The 20,431-nt window shown below is 43.0% G+C and overlaps 1 protein-coding gene across 2 annotated transcripts in view; it reads right to left on the bottom strand.

Moving 5' to 3' along the window:
* LOC144822193 (S-adenosyl-L-methionine-dependent tRNA 4-demethylwyosine synthase TYW1-like) overlaps positions 1-20,431 on the bottom strand; it is a 552,654-nt gene that overhangs the window by 36,527 nt on the left and 495,696 nt on the right. For both annotated transcript variants that reach the window (XM_078679401.1, XM_078679402.1), the window contains exon 15: positions 8,643-8,810. In XM_078679401.1, the coding sequence (XP_078535527.1) occupies positions 8,643-8,810 (168 nt within the window). The remainder of the gene's footprint in view (positions 1-8,642; positions 8,811-20,431) is intronic.

Below are 20,431 nucleotides of genomic sequence, written 5' to 3'. Positions count from 1 at the left end.
TGCTGAATGGGATAAAGAACGGTGATGGATTAAACCCAGATCTGTTGACTGGGTGTGAGTGTTTGATTGGTTCAGATGCTCCGTCCATCAGCACCCCTTTTTGTACCGCTTTGTTCGCCATACGTTGGCAGGGTATGCTCAGACGCGAGGCCCTTGCTCACTTTGCCACTGGATTCAAGCAAGCCTGGCTGAAGACGGCTTTAATGCCAGAAACCAGTCCTGGGAAGCTTGAATCCGGTCCAGGGAAGACATGGCTTGGCAGTTCGAGCTGGACTGTTCCCATGAGGCACAGGGTCAGACTGATTTGCATATGGCCATGTCTGAACTGGGGTGGCAGAGTGGGCTAAAGAACGGTGAGGATTACACCCAGATCTGTTGACTGGGTGTGAGTGTTTGATTGGTTCAGATGCTCCGTCCATCACCACCCCCTTTTGTACCGCTTTGTTCGCCATAAGTTGGCAGGGTATGCTCAGACGTGAGTCCCTTGCTCCTCACTTTGCCACTGGATTCAAGCAAGCCGGGCTGAAGTCGGCTGAAATGCCAGAAACCGGTCCTCGGAAGCTTGTTTCCGGTCCAGGGAAGGCATGGCTTGGCAGTTCGGGCTGGACTGTTCCCATGAGGCACAGGGTCAGACTAATTTGCATATGGCCATGTCTGAACTGGGGTGGCAGAGTGGGCTAAAGAACGGTGATGGATTAAACCCAGATCTGTTGACTGGGTGTGAGTGTTTGATTGGTTCAGATGCTCCGTCCATCACCACCCCCTTTTATACCGGTTTTGGGTGGAGCATCCTTCCCTTTTGTATTTTTAATAAGTCTTGTCTCTTTGAGAATTTTTGAATTGATCCTTGAGATATTATCTCTGAGAACCAGGTATGTCTCACCTGTCGTGGGGCAATGAGAATCATGTGGCTGGTCTTGCATTTTTTGATCACCCTGTGGAGTAGTGGTATCGAGGGGTGAGGGGGGAGAGTAAGCAGATATCCCTGACCTGTCTATCCATAGCGCATTTCCTAGGGACTGTTGGCAAGGTTGCCTGGATGCGAAGTGATGGCATTTTGTATTGTGGGGTGTTGCGAAGGTTGACTTCTGTAGTCCCCAATTTGAGAAGGATCTACTTTAGTTCTGATTGCTTCAGTTCCCACTTGTGGGACGAAGAAGCTTACTTGCTTAGGCTGTCTGCTTCTACATTGTTCTTCCCCGGGAGGTGTATTGCTATCATGTTTATCTCCCGTGGGATTGCCCATGTCCACAGTTGCTGCGCTAGAGTTGAAAGTGCTACTGATTCTGTTCCCCCTTGTGTGTTTGATGTAATACATTGTGGTGGTGTTGTCTGTATCAGAATTGCCTTCCCATAGAGTTCTTTCTGAAAGGCTTTTAAGGATAGGAACACTGTTTTTAATTCTAGGATGTTGATGTGTTGTTTTGCATCCTGCTCTGTCCACAGTCCCCTTACTTTGAGGTTCTTCATAGGAGCGCCCCATCCCAACTCGGAGGCATCTATCGTTATAGTCACTGTTAGAGTTGGCTGTGTAAAAGGTCTCCCTTGTCATATGTTTGTCTTGTTCCACAATGCTACCTCCTCTTGTATCCTTTGTGTGACAACCACTAAAACTTCCCAACTCACTGTTGCTTGCGACTATTGTGCTTGAAGCCATTACTGTAATTGTTTCATGTGTAGGCTAATGTTGGGGATTAAGTGAATGCATGAGGCCATCATCCCTAGCAACTTCCTCACAGTCAGACCTTGCCCCTTCCGGTATAGCTGGGTTTCCTGCTGTAGGGCTGTGCCTTTTTCTCTCTGGAACACCTTCTCCTAGACTGCGCTAATTTCCACTCCTGAGAACACCTTTTCCTGTTCTGGCTCTGGGGAAGACTTCTCCCAGTGTATGGAGAAACAGAGCTGGACTAGTGTATCTATTACCTGATGTATATGTTATTTGCAGGCTCTGTACAAGTTTGCCGTTACTAGCCAGTCCTCCAAGTACAAGTATACAAGGATTCCCTGCCTTCTTAGGTAAGAAGCCACTGCTGACAGACTCTTTGTGAATACCTGTGGTGCTGACTTGAAACCGAATGCTAGCACCTTGAATTGGTAGTGTGTTTTGTTGACCACAAACCTTAGGAGTTTTTTGTGCTTGTTGTTCATGTTGATATGCAAATAGACGTCCTGCGAGTCTATTGTAGCCATGCAGCCTCCTTATTGTAGCTGCGGTATCACCTCCTGCAGGGTTGTCATCTTGAACTTTTTTTTATAAATTTGTTGTGGAGCCTCAGGTCCAAGATAGGATGCAGCATTCCGTCTATCTTTGGAATTAGAAAGTATGTGGAGTAATGTCCCTTGTTTATTTCCTTGTGTGGCACTAGCTCTATAGCTTTCTTCGCCCTAAGTACTTGCACTTCTTGGAGCAGCGGAGTAGTTTCCCCTTTGGAATGTACCTTCCTCATTGGGCCTCTGTTTGGAGGTGGTTTGAGTAGTTCTAGGCAATAAAAGTACTATATTATGTTGAAGATTCATTTGTCTTAAGTGATCTCTCTCCATTTGTGGAGAACGTTTTTTAGCCAGCCTCCTACAGATGCAAAATGTTGGAGGAACTGGTTGTTTGCCTTTGTGGTTTTGCTACCTTTGCGGGCACACTCAGTGATCTTTCTGGAGTGTGTGCTGTGTTTGAAATGCAGTCATTTGGATGGTTGGGTCCCCGCTCTTGCAGAGGGCCTCTTCCACAGGGGCATCCTCAAAAGGACGGTCCTCCTCGCTGGTATTGCCAAACTTGTTGCTGTCCTGTTGTTGCATTTGGCTTCCTCCTTGGTAAGCATGTTGATATGTTTGATGCAAGGCTGTGGGGTGATGGTTCCCCCTACCCACTGGCCTCCTTGAGGACGTGGTTCCTCTACGCATGCCACAACTGAATAGTAGAGCCCCTATAAATCTTGCGGTCTCGTTGTCCTTTTTTAATTGGCTTAGTGTGTTGTCCACCACGCTTCCATAGAGCTGTTCCCCATTGAAAAGTGCATTCAGTATGTTGTTCTGCACCTCTTGCTTGAATCCTGGTATCCGTAGCCATGCATGTCTTCTATTATAAATACCGATCATCACTTGCCTGCTTAATGTTTCTGCGGCATCTAGGGCTGAATTTAAGCATGTGTTTGCTATATTGTTCCACTCCTCTACTAAGTGGCTTGCTCTCTTTTGGTATTGTTCTGGTAGGTGCTTTAGTAGCAGCTCACCAACCACCTCCCAGTGCCGGCATGCATGATGGTTGAGCAAAGCATTAGAATTGGCGATGCACCATTGGTTTGCCGCCCTACTCCATACCTTTCTGCCCATAATGCCCATTCTTTTGCTTTCTTTATCTGGTGGTGGCCCAGTTGTGCTTGGTACATTATCCCTTTTCCTGGCCACGGCTGTTATGATGGAGTCAGCAGTCACCAACCCTTGATGTAATTAGAACCTTTGGAGCAGTGTTTGTATTTTTTCTCCCCTCTAGGCGTGACTGCATTACATGTGGCAGGCTCCTTAAATGCCTCCTTTCCCTGGTCTAGAATACTAGGCAGCATAGAAAGGATTTGGTTCCTTGATTGTGTAGGGATTAGTTTTTATAGCAAAAAACATGACTGATGAGGTTTTGCTTCCTCGAGTTGTACTCCATAGATATCTGCCCCCTTTTTAATGACTCTGTTGTACATACCAATATTGTCTGGTGGAGGAGGCCTCGAACGATAGGTGTTGATAGCCTCCTCTGGGGAGGCTATGTTGAGGTCTTGCCTTGTAGCTCTTGAACCTCAGATGTTTCTGATCCTAAGTAAGTTTGTTCTTTTTCTTAAAGAAAACCTCCTCTTCCTGTTTCTTCAGAAGTTCAGGGGTCAATAGAGGCTCCAAATCCTAAACGCTTTTCTCGATTTCCGTCAAGGTGTTTGGCGGTATCTTGAGCAGTATCCTGAACTGTTTTAAGCTTTTGTTGAAATCCTTCTTTTGTTGTAATATACTCAGCATTTCAATTTCAAGCCGTTTCCTCTTCTTCTCGATCTACGACTCATTTGTTTCGGCATCTAGACCGCTTTTCTTTTCGCCTTGATGGTTGACCCTGGCAGCGGGCTATACTTTTTGGATTTCGACCTTGTTTCTACATCGATACGCCCTTACCTTGACCGTCTATTGACGTCTTGGACTATGACTGTCTTTGCCGTCTCAGGACGCAGCTGTGGACATCGAGTGCTTTGACGCAAGGCCCTTGAGTCTGTTTTTTGCGACTCATCTAGTTTCTTCGAGGGTGATGGTTCTCTTCCTCTCTCGAAGTTTTCTTTTCGACCTCAACAAATTGGGATATCCATCTCTGTGTCGCCTTCTGGACCTTCGGCGACATTGTCCTCCTCCTCACTGGAGAAGGCCAGGTCCCATAGAGATTGTGCTGTGCTCTGTCCCTGTATGTTATAGTTGGCTCTACTCTGCCTCTCCCTTACCCTCAGGGTTTTCGGGGTGAACACCGAACATACGGTGCAATCTTCATTTCAGTGATCTACCGGTAAGCAGAGGTTGAAGACTGGATGTTGGTCCTTCTTTCGGGGCGAACCTGTGATGGCAATTCTCGCAAAAATTGAACAGGGTTTTGTCTATTACCACACACAGGGAGCCCCCTGCACGTGCACTGTTATCCAGTCATCGATGAAGTTATTTCCCCTCTCTGCACCTTGATTTGAAGTCCAGTAACATGAATCACTGTACTGTAGATTTTCGTAGATCTTTTCCAGATTTTTGTCAATTCTGCTTTCCAAAGTTTGGAGCTCCGTCCGTATCGAGCCAGACCCAATGGTGGAGAAAAAGAATCTGAAGATGGCGATCAAAGGTGGGAGCTTCCACAGTAAGCATGACGACATCACAAGAGGACACCAAATAGTGGTACGTCAACGACCACCAAAAGAAAAAAAAAAGAGAAATACAACAATTCCAGACCCAACCACTAGATGGCGTAATAATGCATAGCATGTGAATACAGATAATATTCACGCTGAAAAACTCTGAACTGCGCTGGCCGAGCGGAGTTACACTGCCCACCCCTAGTGAATAGATGGGTGTGTGAGTAGCTGTAGTGTTGAGTGTGTGGTTGTGTGAGTGGATGTATGGGTAAGTGACTGGTTGAATGAGTAGCTGTATGAGTGACTGGGTGGGTGAGTGGCTCTATGGATGAGTGGCTGTGTGAGTATTTGTATGGGTCTGTGAATGGGTATGTAAGTGGTTGAGTGAGTGGGTGCATGAGAGGTTGAATAGGGGTGTGAGTGTTTCTGTGAATGTCATAAGGGATGTCACTGACCATGTCACGAGTGATGTAATATGTGAGGTTATAAGCAGTACATTGCAGGTGTAAATTAAAGTTAGATCAGCTAACTAGAAAAGCTGAATTTCACTGGTTCTGTACAAGTGAAATCTGATGCATAACTAGAACGTCCCAGTAACATTTGTTTTTTTAATGAATTTCTAAGGCTTTCTAATGTGGTTTCCTAACTATCCCTGTAACCTTTGGTTTTCTAAGTGAATTTCTAAGGTTTTTAAAAAAAAATGTATTTCCTAAATGTAACTACTAACCTTTGACAGCGAGTGTGTGAATGAGTGCATGAGTGTCTCAGTCCGTCTGCGAGCGGGTGTTAGTATCTCCGAGAGGGTCAGTGCATCTAAGTGGGTGAGAGTGGGGGCATGAGTGCATGAATGAGTACATGAGTCTGAGTGGGTCTGTGAGTGAGTGCATGAGTCTCTGAGTGGGTCTGTGTCTGAGTGGGTCCATGAGTGTTAGTGAGTCTGTGAATCGGTGCATAAGTCTCTGACTGGGTCGGTGAGAGGGTGCATGAGTGTCTTTGAATGTCTGTGAGCATTATTGTCTGAGTGGGTGCGTTATTGTCTGAGCGGGTCTGTGTGTGGTTATGCGAGTATCTGAGTTGGTCATACAGTGGGTTTGTGACTGAGTGGATCTGTGAGTGGGTGCATGAATGTCTGAGTGTGTTGAGTATCTGAATGGGTCTGTGAGAGCATGAAAGAGTGTGACTGGATCTGTGAGTGGATGTACAAGTGTCTTAGTGGGTCTGAGTGGATGCATGAGGGTGTGAGTCTCAGTGGGTCAGTGAGTGAATGAGTGGTTGAATGTATCTGTGAGTGGGTGCATGAATGTGAGTTGATGTCAGTCTCTGAGTTGGTGCGTGAGGGTATGAGTGGGTCGGTCAGTGGGTGTGTGGTAAAAAAGAAGTATGGGGGCACATGGGAACAGGTCCACATGCATGCTCCCCCAGTGATGGTCTTCCTGTCCAGCTTAACACAAGGAGATGATGGACAGAGCACTGAAACTTTTTAGACACTCACCCCTAGTCACAGATCTGGGTAGAATCCATAATCATTCTTTAGCTCACTTCGCCACATCAGTTCAGAATCAGCTATATACAAATCAGTCTTTACTCTGTGCCTCATGAGAACAGTCCAGCCCGAACTGCCAAGCCAGGTCTTCCCTGTACCGGAATCAAGCATCCTGGGACCGGTTTTGGGGTACCGCCCCTCATCAGCCAGGCTAGCTTGAATCCAGTGGCAAAGTGAGCAAGGGACCTATGTCTGGGCATGCCCTGCCAACTTGGGATGAACAAAGCGAACATAAGGAGAGGATGGACGTAGCGCTAAAACTTTTCAGACACTCACCTGGGGGAAAAAAGCCAACACAAGGAGATGATGGACGGAGCGCTGAAACTTTTCAGACGCTAACCTACCCTTTGCTGCCTTCAGTTTTGTGCCTCTTCTGCTCATTTTCTGCTGCTTACCTGCTAACTCCTCCCCGTTATTTTGCCTCTTTCTGCTTGCCTTTATTCAGACTCTTGCTCATTTCTTACCTCTATTTTGCCTCTTGCTGCTTTTTACTGACCTCTACTTTGCCTCTCTGCTCATTCTGCCCATTATTTTGCCTCTTTCTACTCGCTCCAGACCCTTATTTGGCCTCTTATCAACATTTATTCGGCATCTCTCTGCTCGTTTCTGACCTTTATTCTGCCTCTTGCTGCTCGTTGCTGAACTTTGTCTTTTTCTGCTTGTTTCCTACCTTTATTTTTCCTCTTTCTACAAGTTTCACACCTTCAGCTTGCCTCTTTCTGCTCTTTGCTCACCTTGATTCTGCCTCTTTCTGCTAGTTTCTGACCTTTATTCTGCCTCTTTGTTCTTGTATCTGACCTAATTTTGCTTCTTTCTTCTACCTTATGACCTTCGGGACCACAGGGAGAACCTCAAAGCCCCTGCAGTCCCAGCTGGCTTCCCTCCTCTTGCGGGAGCCGGCACTGCTGCTACACGGAAGGAGCTGTTGGAAAAGCAGCTCCCTTCATTCAGGAGCAAATTGCTACATCTCTTTCTCTACCTGCAAGTCTGCGGCAGAGAAGGTGATGAAATCTCTGCTTCCAGCAGGCGGGAGCACTTTGACAGCTCCTGCCCGCTGGAACCGGAGTGTTTGCTTTAGCTTGGTGGGAGGGGTCACAGTTCCCGCCAAGTTCAAACAATCAGCTATGTTCCGGGGGTGGGCACACAGTGACTTTGTAGGAGTTGGCTCTGGGAGGGTGGCAGTCCTCAGGGCCATATATGGCTCCAGGAGGGATACCGCTCAGCCCCACTACTTCGATCTACACAAGCCGGCCACGGGGCACTCACACACACACTTCTCAAGATGACAAAAAAAAAAAAAATCAACTGAAAAAATGTGCGACAGGATTTGTGGTTTTAAATGGCATAGAGATAAAAAAAAAAAGCTTAACCTTTAGAAGCCCACTTGGTAACTTTATTTAAATCGGCATATCTCCAGAATTACTAAACAGATTTACACCAAGCCAACAAAAACAATACTTTGTGTAAAGTTCTATTTCCATGCCACATTTATCAAGAAACCTTTCAGTGCTTTGGCTTTAGGAGGTAGGCATGAGCAACATTTCTAATGGGAGCTAAACTGGGAAAATGCAACATTTGACCCCTCTTTTTTTATTTATTTTTTATTCTGTATGGATCTTTCTCGGAAATTGGCATGCCGGACCTTAGACTACTATGCCAAACTACTGCCACTTTTGGTACAAATCAGTCTATTAAGTCAAAAGTTATAGGTATATGAAAAAAAGCCTTTTCAGTAGACTACACATTGGCAACCACCACTGTATAAAAAAAGATAAAGATATACATACTTACACTTAAAACAAATAGACAATAAGGATGTGGACTGGACAGCTTGTCCCTCAAGGTTTATTATGATGAACTCCACAATAGAATAAGGTTATTAATTTGCAAACATAAACCGGGATTGCTATTACGATCCAGCCTAGCCAATTTGGGAATGTTTTCTTCGAGGAAAGGACATGGTAGGTGTTAGGAATTGTAGGAAATAATTATTACTAGTTTCAAATTAAATGAAAAACAATATTTGAATCAATGGCTTCAGCAAGTTCTGGGTTGGATCCACTTACAAAAGATGTAGAAGCGTAATATTCCTTTTAAAACAACTGTCTATTTCATGATTCAATTTGTGATCGGTAAACAACTTGGAAAGAAAAACATTCCAGTGAATGCAAAATCCAGAAAAGATTTCGAATGGCTGGTTCCATCTTCACAAATTTTGGTGAAGGCCATCTCAGTGAACGGCTTACCTTTTTGTGCGCTAACAGGAGACAATTTGAGTGCTCGTGTTCACAAGCAATCTCGTAATCTGGTAGAAAGTCGGCCAACTCTTGGACAAAATGTACCACTTCTTCATGCCAGGGGACGTTGGCCATGGTAAGGCTGCTGGCAGAACTCTCCCCACAGTAAGTCACTCCCTGTGCCAAAAAAATGTAAGAATCAATGCATTCAGAACGAACATTAAAGTGTCATTGTTGCAAAACAATATTCTGACAAAATAAGGAATTGCAGATAATGCCATAACAAGTAGCCTCGTTAAAATAAGTTATAGAGGGAAAAACAGCACACGAATGGAATACAATACATACATACAATTATCCATATGAAAATATTCAAATATATAACGAGCAGTAAAACAATATAATCATTTGCTGTACACAAAAGAAGATGGAGTTAATGCAATATCACAAAAAAACTGAATACGATTGCGTGGTAAGGGAGCTTTCATGAAGTCCTTTAGTTTCTATGCCATAAACCGAATCAAAGGACTGAAATGAAGGCGGCTCTTTTGCCGTTCAACCTAGGTTCAACATAGAAACAATAAAAGTAGTGTACTGAAGACAACAGGACTTTCACCATAGTCTAGTTTTTGTTTCTCACGTTCATATGGAATTTATGAATTAACGCAATGTTTGCATGTGTTAGTTAGTACATTAAACCTAGACCTATTGGCTATACCATTGCTTATTAGAAATGTATTTTTGCCAAGCTTCTTTAGCTGCTGAGTTGGCTACACACATGGCTATTAGTATTTTCAATGACCTGTATGCTATACAGCCCCCGTTTCACGTCACATCCAACAACGGCCTTAGTTTACGTCTCTTAGGACCCTTCCAGTCCCTCAGTATCATGACGTTATTAATGCAAAAAAAAAAAAAAAACATGTGGTCCAGAGGGTTTGGTGTAGAGGGCACAGCCCACCAGGGGAAAGAGGCGATGTTTACAAATCGAAGATCATCAACTTGGGGAGAGTATGTGGTCGGTCGGCTAGACTGCCAACTTTGGTGCTGGAAACCAAGGTTCCAGCCTCGGGGTCGCGTCCACATCCTAGGATTCTGGGCAAATCACTTAATCTCCCCGTGCCTGAAATGTATCCTTGTGTAACGTAACCGGTGCTCATGTAAAGCGCCCCAATACCTTCGGGTCGAGTTTGCCCTATATAAATCTGCATTAAAAAAATAAATATTTTCAATTGTTTCGCGTGGAGGTCCAGGAAGTACATATTTGTTGTGGGGTCCATGTTGCCACTATGACAAAATCAGATTGAACTTGCCTCTCGCTGTGGCGTAGGACAGTACTGTGATCCCTGCTGCCAACTGGAGGTCGTTTCCCCACCAACATTTTGTTAACAGAGGCCATTGGTGGATTGGGATAGTAAGTGTCGTCACTAACACCTAAGCACGTCATCTATGGTTAAACATAATGCTCCTTGTGGGATAACTCACTGGCTTCAAGAGTATACTCCTCACTGCATCCTTACATGAACCACAAACATGCACAGAACGCATCCTCCTCCTGGTTCCACCGGTCGATGAACCGCTGCCCAGGGCCTCGCTGTAAGACTTGGCTCCTATTAAGCTGCACTTTCTGAGATGAGGTCACCATGGCAGAACACCAAAGGGGCTTTGGCATCATAAGACTATAAAACACAAGGTCGAATCTTACCGAGAAAGAATCTTTATTACAGAAACTATTTCACAAAACTTGAATTGTATAATTTCTTGGCTACTGTTTCGCTCCCCACTAAAATATTTTAACAGCATCATTGAAAGACAGGCTCTTAATAAATGCATCTCTTGTTCCATTCGATTAAAAGCCTACAGAGGTAAGTTCATTTGAACCATGCACAATACATGAGGTCGTATGAGTACATTGCCTGAATGGAGACCCAGGACCATATAGATATAGGGCGCACTGCCCCAGTCCGCGGCGCACTTTAACTGGGTGCTCGTCACAGACTGGGACATTACTCCCTGGTCAGTCCCGGTCAGGGAGTGACAAGGCACTCGGGTCCGCCCTGGTATGGCTCTGCAAACTGGACCAAGTACAAACCTTTCTGTGTAGACCTCTCTGAAGAGTGAGAGACAGGAGTCGCAGGCTACTCAGAAAGGTGGTGTAGGGTCAGACCTCCGAACTCAATCAACCAACAGATGCAATAAAGAATTGCGCATCTCAGTGCTATCCTTTTGAGTAAAAGAAAGTACTTTAATAACACAGCGTTAATTAGTACTACACAGAACAGTTAGGGAGCTGCAATAATGGTTAAAACCCGGTTTGTGATTCTAGGAGCTACACCATTAAGTTCCCACCACCACCTACTATTGAAGCTTCTCAGCATCTCCGATCGAGTGTTTAATCGGGGACAAGGCACCCTCTCTGGCTATTCCTCATTCCGTTACCATGTGGGGCTTATCCTTCTGAACAGTCTCTCCACCCGCATGGCCAGGCACACACCTTCACACTCTCAGCAGGCAGTCTTCTAGGCTGTAACAGACACACAGCTCTTACAGCAGAACGCGCAGGCGCCTGGTGATGACCCTACATGTCTGGGAGACTGGATGTCATACAGGTGTCAGTACTGATCACACCGCAGTCCTTTGAGTCCTCTGCGGGGACTCCCTTTTTTAGACAAAAATAATTTGGAACTGGAGAAAAGTGGGGTGGTTTGGATCCACAATTTATGAAAATCTTCCAGACATGGGATGTGAATCTTCTTCTGTCTAAGGATTTAGAAACTGTTTTGGCTGATTCTCTTTCAAAAGTCATTTTGGGGCTTATCCTCAGACACAGGCTTTGTGATGGCGCTCACAGCAGGAAGCAATGGAGCTGGCTCCAGGCACAAGTATCCAAAACATGGGCATAGTGACAAGCAGGTTCTCTGCACCAGGCTTCCATCGTCTTCCTGAGCAGTAATAAGATGCTGACAAAAGAGCAGGCCCTGCCTAAAAGAACCCCGCATTGAAACACAAACCGCATTCCCACCCCTCACCTCTACCATATCCAAATGGCAGCACTCAGGAGGCATTAACCTGCTGTGCTAGGCTAACAAGGACCTTATGGAAGTTCTAAAGCTTGCCCTTTATAAACCAGGGTCATCCAAAACGAATCCCACTACCCTCAGTACTCAGACTCTCATAACTCAGTCCTTCTACCATGCACGCATTACACATGTGCTGCAGATACACACACGCAACACATAACTGGAAGGTCACCACACTGTTCAGGGTTTCACAAATCAGCAGACTGGGCTCTTACTGACCTAACCAATTCACAAAACACAGCCCACTGCAATCACCGTTGTATCTGATGTCAACACTAGCAGTAGACTGCCTAGTATAACAGCACACTTGGTGCACCCATCTATGTCACAGGAAGAGTCCTGGACCTCACTTTGTCATGGACAGACCCAGGCCTCTACAAACGCAAGACAGGAGCACATGCCCAGTCACCATTCAGGGGACATTCACATCCAAAAAGCCTTAATACAACCAATGTACTTTTTGAAGAAAAGGCACAACCTGAGCTGCACTGGGAACAGAGCATTAGTAAAAGGAAGATCTGCTTTTTGAAGTTGATGGTCTGTCTTTCACTGAAGGCAGTGACCCGACCTCTGTTTTAAAGGTGGGTTGAGATTTTTTTTAATGAAACACAGGTTAAATATATGCAATTATTGTATACATTTAACCTAGGTTTCAATAAAAAAAACTACAGTGTCATGTCTATTGTATTCACAAGAGTAGCATTTCCCCAGCCCCATATCACAATCCACTCTCTCATTCATACATAAAACAGGCACATCCTCATGTCCACCACTCATTCCAATCCCAGCTTCTTATAACATACACTCAAAATTACAATAAGGAAAGTTTCTGCTGTTCTGGTGTTGTGGACTGGGATCTCTCAAACAAGACAGTCAATGCACGTTTCGGTGGGCAACATGAAACGACAATCCACCTTCTTCAGGAACACACAATGTACTTTTATGGTGGGCCATTGGGGGGTGATGTGTATCTCATGTTAGAGGCACATCTCGCTCAACAAATGGTATAGAAAACTATATTTATTCTATAGAGTTTCTGTTCTTCCAAAGGGAGTGCATAAAACACTAAGGGAGGGAATCCTCTAATATGGACTGTACGGTCCATGGTGAATAGGTTTATGAAGGCCAAAGCATCTATATGGTTCAGTTTCTTACAGAGTGCTAGGGTACAGCTTGAAATCAAAGCAGCATTACTCATAAGTAGAAAAAATGCTGCTTCCTTGAGGGGATGCCTAAAGAATCAGTTGCAGGCTCCTGACATACACTGGAGCCTGAAATTAAACATATAGAGCAAGATGGCTCTGAAAAAATACTTAAATGAAGTGGTGACCATTTTAAACTTCCCCACAGCAATTAATTGTTGCTTCATAGTCAACGACACCTTTGCCTATAAGGTCACAGCCTAATTAAACACTTATATAATGTTCCTTCTTTTCAACATGGAATTGCTGCTGAAAGATCCTCTTCTTCCCAGTGTGTAATGCATGGATCATGTAGATGCTGAATTGTCGGTGCAGCATTGGCCACCAAAGAAGCAGCCTCTACAGACGAGAACAACTGAGTTTCACAGGCCTGAATAGTAGAGAATGGGGCTAACAAAGCAATGGTGCTCATGGTGAAGGAGACAGTAAATGGACTTCGGCTACAGGTTGGTAGGTTGAAACTACAAAAAGACACTCATGGACCATATGTGTCCCAAACACGATTCTTCCTATTATGAACATTCAAGTAGAAAAGCCATTTAAATATCATTGTAAATTTCTAATGTTACAGACACAAAGGATCCTGGGGACACAGATTCAAGACATAACCAATACTGACTGGAAAAAAAAAACGGTTGTCAGTCTTTTGTGTCATTAGGTCATATTTATAGGAACTATAAGCAGTCAGTCCTCCAGGGCCATCATAAATATATACATGCAAACACATCAAGCTGCAGAAAGGTACTTATAATATTTATAGGTAGACCTCCCGGCATGTATTTGTCTCCATCTCCTATGATGGTTTGGATGCACGCTGGAATCCAGGACACCAGCAGTGTAGAAACTCTATACAGTGATAGAACCAAGCTGATCCATGAAACAAAAGAAAAAAACATACATGGAAGAATGTCGGGTCAGAGAAAACACACGCAAATATCAGAACTAGAATTAAAACGGTTAAAGACTAATATAGCAGTTTCACAGATCTATCCCAAGTACAGGGTAAAAGAAGTTTTAGATGCTATGGACCTCAAATTTTGATCTAGAACTTAATTAAAGACTGGACAATCTGCATTTACTTCTAAGCAAACCTCATTTACTGGCAAAATAGATTTATGGACATTCGCAATATTTAGGACACATTTTGAAACACCATCTAAGCCAACTAGTTTCAAGACAAACGCTTCTTGATTCAATCATACTAATTTTTTTTTTTTAATTAGTTTGGTTAAGTAATGGTTTAAACTGTTTTGACCTGATAGGTTTTTTTCTGTTTCACTTCTTTAAGCTAGTGGTTCCCCCACATGATTAAACAGTTTTTAAATACTTAAATATGACGCCAATTTTTGAACACCCTTGGTTAAGTGGATAGTCGTGGGTGACTAATGACAGAAAGACACAAAATGGGCTTTCTGCTCTAGCAACAATGTTACATTTACTTAAAGAGTAGGGCATAAGAACAGAAATGTACTTTCGGATTGCTCTCGTATTCATGTTAACCTGGTATATGAACACTAATGCTATCACATGGGCACCATTTGACTATAAATAGACATGTCAGTAAAATTGAACCAATGTATCACGACGATGTTTGTAGAAGATTTAAAAATCGTATTAAAATCCTACATAATATGAATTACTAAAGAACCACCCACATGAAATAATTCTTAAGCTTCAACCTAATATTAGATTTTGTTTTAATAGGAGCAAGTTCCTTGCATACTATTCATTCTCAAGCGTTCGCTCACACAAAAGAAGAGACCACTGCTAGGTCTAATGTTTGCTCATGAACTGAAAACCTATTGTCATTTGTGGGAGATTTAAATTCGGACACCGTGGATAGCCTGGTTTTCTGAAAAACATGCAGGGCTTTCTGAGCAACACTACATGTTCAAACTAAACGTTTTTCTTTTCAAAGTAGTTATGAAAAGAAAACATTTTCAATGTTGATAAGTGCGGCAGGAGTGGTCTCTCGCAGAGGTAAGTATTTAATCGTCAGAGATTTCCAAGTAATGTACTCTCAAAGTACAAAATGTGATCTCAGTATCAATACAACATCAGGATCAGAAGTCTGTAGTAGCTTAGGCCGACAAAACAAATTGACTGAAACTGGTTAACAGTTATACCTGCAATGCATTTTGAAATCTTATGCTTTAGCAGGCTAAGGACCCCAAGATATATCCTGTTTAGAATATATTCGCATCTGCACTATGTACCAAGGAGTCTTCATATGGCTTAGGAAGAATTGTCCTTCGCTTCTTAACTCACTATTACTAAGGAGTAACTCACAGTAGCAATGTAAGTGCTATAAAAATTACCATCAGGGGCTTTTAATGGGGTGGGTTGCTCCAGGTCACAGACTGGGTAAAAGTTAAAACTTCACACTAGTCTTTCACAGAAAGATACCTAGCTGTAATGTGTGTTGTTAATTTATCTGCTTCATCATGCTATCAAGTGCCCCCAACACATAAGAAACCAAGATGGGTGAAAATCACCATACGTGGGAGACAAATGTTCAGAAGCCAGAGGGACCAATGCATGTAAACAAGTGGAGTGCAAGTGACTTAAAATTTTAATATATTCTTTAGCTGGAATTCCACAATATCATTGTCAAAAAAATTTCACCTAGGTAGCAAAACATCTTCATTGAAGTATCCTTGCCTCACCATTCAGTAGCGCAGAACGAGCTTAAGACTTGCACTGTGGGAAGTGTGAGAGGATGTTAAGCATTAACACTTTAAAATGCAAAAGATTTAAGAGAATATAGAACTTAACTTCTAAACCAAGAATGAATACAAAAAGTACAAATGTATTATTAATGAGAATGTGGTGATAGTGAAATGAAGACCCTGGATAAAAATTAAAGTTAGTCAATGGGATCATTCTTTCTAATGCAAGTCAATGAGGCCCTACAGAAAGTGTAAGTGGCAGTGACTCGATTAACTGAATTTGAAGGGGAAGCCATAAAAGATACATCCTAATCTTAAAAAATATTTCACAGTTTGTATCACAACCAATCCAAACTATCATTCTTCTCACACAAATGTACTGCAAATCACAACACAACCTTTGCTTCCTGGATAGCATTTCAAACCTCAGCCCTCAGGGGCATCCCAAGGATTTCTGGGGACCTGGTTAAAATTTATTTTGGGGGCCCCTGTTCATAACATCTTTGTATTCATGATCCAATTTCAGCTCTTTCATGCCCTGCTTAGCCAGGTCCCTGAAAGTGTACAGGTTTATTTTATTTATTAATTTTTAGAGTTTTCTATAGCGCGAAAAAGACCCAGATTAGGGTATCAGAGCACTTTACAAAAACAAAGTAGAGTAAGTATAAACTTTTTGCAAAAACAAAGCAGAGAAAGTATCAAAACAATTTTAACAAGTTTCTGCAGGTAGCAGAAATTGTGATAGAGATGATATATTCGAAGCAGTAGGAACAAGTTTGATATGAGTAAGGGCGAAAGTGTCCTTAAGGGGAGTGTCGAAACAAGTTTGAAGTAGTAGACTGGTACAGCGCCTTGACAGTCAGTGAAATAGCTGGTGTGATAGTCGAGCCCCATACGGTGAGCGAAGTGCGGAATTAATAGAGGAATTTGCTCATTAGGAATGATTTTGCTTCCCTTTTGAATAATGGTGTAGAAGCGATTTTTCTGATGCACAGAGGTAGTGAGTTCCATAATCTTGGTGCCACTCCGGAGAAAGCTCTGTCAGAAGTTTTTTCTTACTGTAAAAATTAAGTTTCTGCGATAGGTACTGGGAGGTATTGTGGTGAAAAGCTTTATGAGTGAGACAGGCCATCTTTAGGTGGATTCTAGCTTCGTAGGGTAGCCAGTTTAGCATCTTCAGGTGTGGCTATATAGGGTCAAATTTCCCAGATCCTGTTGGGAGTCTTGTGCTGTGTTGAGACAGGCTTTTAAAGGGGCTGTTGAGATTTTGGGAAACCCCGTGAGGGTAGTACATCCGTACTCCAACCTTGAGATGACTAAAGCCTGAACTGCAGTTTTGAGGTCAGAGTTCTCAATGGATGGTTTCATTTTTCCGAGATAGCGGAGGTGAAAGTGGGCATCTTTTGCCAACAGGTTGATGTGTGTTTGCATGTTAAGGTTTTTATCTAGTGTAATTGCAAGCGATTTTGTGGAGTCCACAATAGTCGGCATGCAATTTAAAACAGTGATCATCTTGGTCCATTCCTTTATCTCCAGTGAGGGGGGTAGATTAAAAGAAATTCAGTTTTTTGCAAGTTTAGCTTGAAGAAGTTGGCCATTAGCCAGTGGACCTGCTTTTCGAGAGCTTAATTCATCATCTTTAGCTCTTCAATGGAAGTGATCTTGATGTAAAGTTGAGTGTCGTCCGCGTACATGTGGAAGGAGATATTCGCCTGCAGAAGTAATTTGGTTAGCGTTTCGACATAAAGGTTGAATAGTGCCGGGGATAGGGTTGAGCCTTGTGGTACTCCTTGTAGGTTGGGTGAAGTGACAGAAAGATTTTCATTCCCCATGAATAATTGCGTTTTGTTTTCTAGAAAGGATTTGAACCATTGAAGGACTGTGCCAGTTAAACCCATCCTGTTTTCCAGTCTTGTTAGAATTTTGTTGTGATTGACTGTGTCGAAGGCTGAGGCGAGGTCGAGCAGGACTGGTAGACAGGTTTCATTACGGTCAAGAGTGAGGAGGGCGTCTACTATATGCAGAATCGCTGTTTCTGTGCTATGCCAGGGTCTGAAACCAGATTGGCAGTCGTTCAGTAGTTTGAATGCCGTGATGTGCTGGTTCAGTTGTTGCTGAACACATTTTTCTAGGACCTTGGCTAACATGAGAAAGTTAGTAATAGGTCGGAAGTTATTAGAGTCGCAGGGGTTTGCTGTCGGTTTTTTTAGGATAGGGATGACTTGACCAGTTTTTAGGCAATCTGGGATGAGACCATGCGCTAGGGAGGTATTGATGATTTTGGTCCAGAGAGGGGAGATGATATGGTAGATGTGGGGTAGGCAGTTTAGGGGACAGGGTTGGTGAAGTGGTTATTGGGTTTGGTAGTAGCTAAGGTTTTAGTGATGTCACTGAGATCGTAAAGTTTGAAGGTAGACCAATAAGAGTTATTTTTAGGCAAAGGTAGATCAAGTTGTTTAGGATTATCAAATTGTGTGTTCTTTAGGGTAGCTGATTTAGTTGCTGCCTCATTAACTCGATTTGGAGGGAGTTGGTTTTGCTGTGAAGAATGATGAAAATGCTTCACTATTAAGCTGTGAGTTTGAAGTCAAGAGAGCGGTTTTGGCCAATTCGTTAGATTGTTGTTTTAGGAATTCAAAGAGTTACTTCGGTCTATTTTTGACATTGTCTAGTTCTGATCTGAAAATGTCTTTTTTTGATTGTAGAATACTTTTGTTGTAGGAGTTTCTAGATTTCCTAAGTAGTTTAAGTAGGAGGGGGAGAGTTGTTGTCTCCATTTCCATTCAGTTAATCTTAGTTTACGTCTCTCTTCATTCAGGGCTCAGTTGAACCAAGGGTTTTTGTCTGGTATTCTTTTGAGTTTTGGTGGGGCTACTAGGTCAAAAACGTTGGTCATCGTGGAGTTGTAGTGAGCAGTCTGTCATGTTATTGGGCGGAGTGAGAACTTTCTCACAGTGGGATGCTAGGTTGTTCCAGTTGAGGTTTTTCGTGTCTCTTATCCAGTATTTAGGCTTGAGTTGCTGCGAGTAAGTTTTCTTTCTATTGGACAGAATTTGGAAGGTAATAATGTGATGGTCTGACCAGTCACGCGGGGTGATCGAGATAGATTCAATCATATTTTTTTTTTAGAAATGATCCAGTCAAGTGTAGCACCTTTGGAGTGAGTGGGCTTTGAGATAGCTTGGATCAGGGATTGGTCTGCTGGAAGTTTTTGATAGCGTTGACCTGCTTGTCTAGGGGGTGTTCCCAATGGGGATAAAAGTCGCCAAGGAATATGTCATTGGAACGAGGGGTCAAGTTAGTTGTAATGATTTCCATAAGTTGATCTGTGAATACAGCGTTCTACCTAGGAGATGGTAGAGTATATTCAGTTTTTGGGAGTTGTGATCTGAGGATTTTAGGAAAATCTCATGGTATTCACAAGACTCTAGGGCAGAGGTCTTCACATTTTTGTAGGTTGAGCCCACCCCAGCTGAATTTTTTTAGATATTGGGCCCCCCCACTACCTGACAGAAATTTCTGGAATCGACCCCCACGCGCATATTCCGGGCATATCCAGCAAATAATGTTCAATACAATAAGAGTGTTTAGTAAAGGTTTGTGAGTGGGTGTGGTGAAATGACAGAGGCTTATTACACAGCTCTAAAATACCACTTTCCAAGATAAAATGTGCACAAATGGATTTTACTAGGATGCTCTGTTTTACTCATGACAGAGTGATAACACCACCACCAACATAAATGTGACAGGTGTGCCTGTTTTTCAGGGACGGTCGAACTGTGGATGGATTTTTGCTACTGTCATCCTCTGGTTCTGCTCCACATCCAATCTTGAACGGTACTTAGTCTTTAATACTGCAAGTGCTAAGAATCCAATCTCACACAAGTAGGATGAGCTGAAAGGCAAGAGTTTTGATAGCAGTTTTTCCCAATGCTGAATATTCTGCAGCCATTTTCAGCCAAGACAGGGACTGTAAGGGAGACCGTGTTGTCAGATGTTTCAAGCACTCCCTAGCTCAGAGCTGCTACATGAGAAACAAATCTTCTCTAGAAATCATTAACAAATGTTTTAGGCAGCATTAAGTTGGGATAATTGCCCACCAACCAGTTATGGAATTAAAGACAGTTGAAAGTCCACAGAGAGGGCACTGAACAAACACCTAATTGTACCTAGTGGTACGATAAGTTGCTTGCCTGAAGCAGTGGGGGTTTGAGGCACGTCAGGCTTATGTTTAAAAAACAAACAGAACTAATAATGAATGAATGAAGTTGTCTAGTTAACTTCAGAGTAATGTTGTCTGACAGACTTTGTGATGGCAGGGACATGTTAGGGATTTGGGGTGTCCTGGGCCAAAACTATTTTGGGGGCCCGTGTTCAGTACAGCTTTGAGTTTAAATGATTTACTTTCAGCTCTGCCATATCGTATTTAGCCAGGCTACCAACGGTGCACAGGCACTGTAGTCTAAATCCTAGAAGCGTTTACAGAGATAGTGATGTGTTTTCACAGTTGTAACAAAGCAGCAGCCCACTAATTTTACAGTGAATAATATCTGTGATATCCTCCAATTCCTCATATGTGAGGACCCGCTTGGATCTAACTTTTTTATAGTGAAACAAACACATTTCTCTGCAAATAGTAATAGACTCCCTCACATCAATTACATTAAAAAGAAATTAAACAAAACGGTATTTGCAAGAATCTGTTTAGGAATTATTCCAGGCCTACAGGGCAAAAACAGAACTGACTCTATTAAGGGGGCCCTGGAAGGCTGGATTGCAGTGCATTTAGAGGTCTCCTTTTGTAATTTAGGACGAAAATCTTAATAGGGCACGACATGCCCATACTG

This window comes from Lissotriton helveticus, chromosome 3_1, assembly GCF_964261635.1.
Source record: "Lissotriton helveticus chromosome 3_1, aLisHel1.1, whole genome shotgun sequence".
Taxonomy (NCBI): domain Eukaryota; kingdom Metazoa; phylum Chordata; class Amphibia; order Caudata; family Salamandridae; genus Lissotriton; species Lissotriton helveticus.
This window is presented reverse-complemented; position numbering and strand designations above follow the sequence as displayed.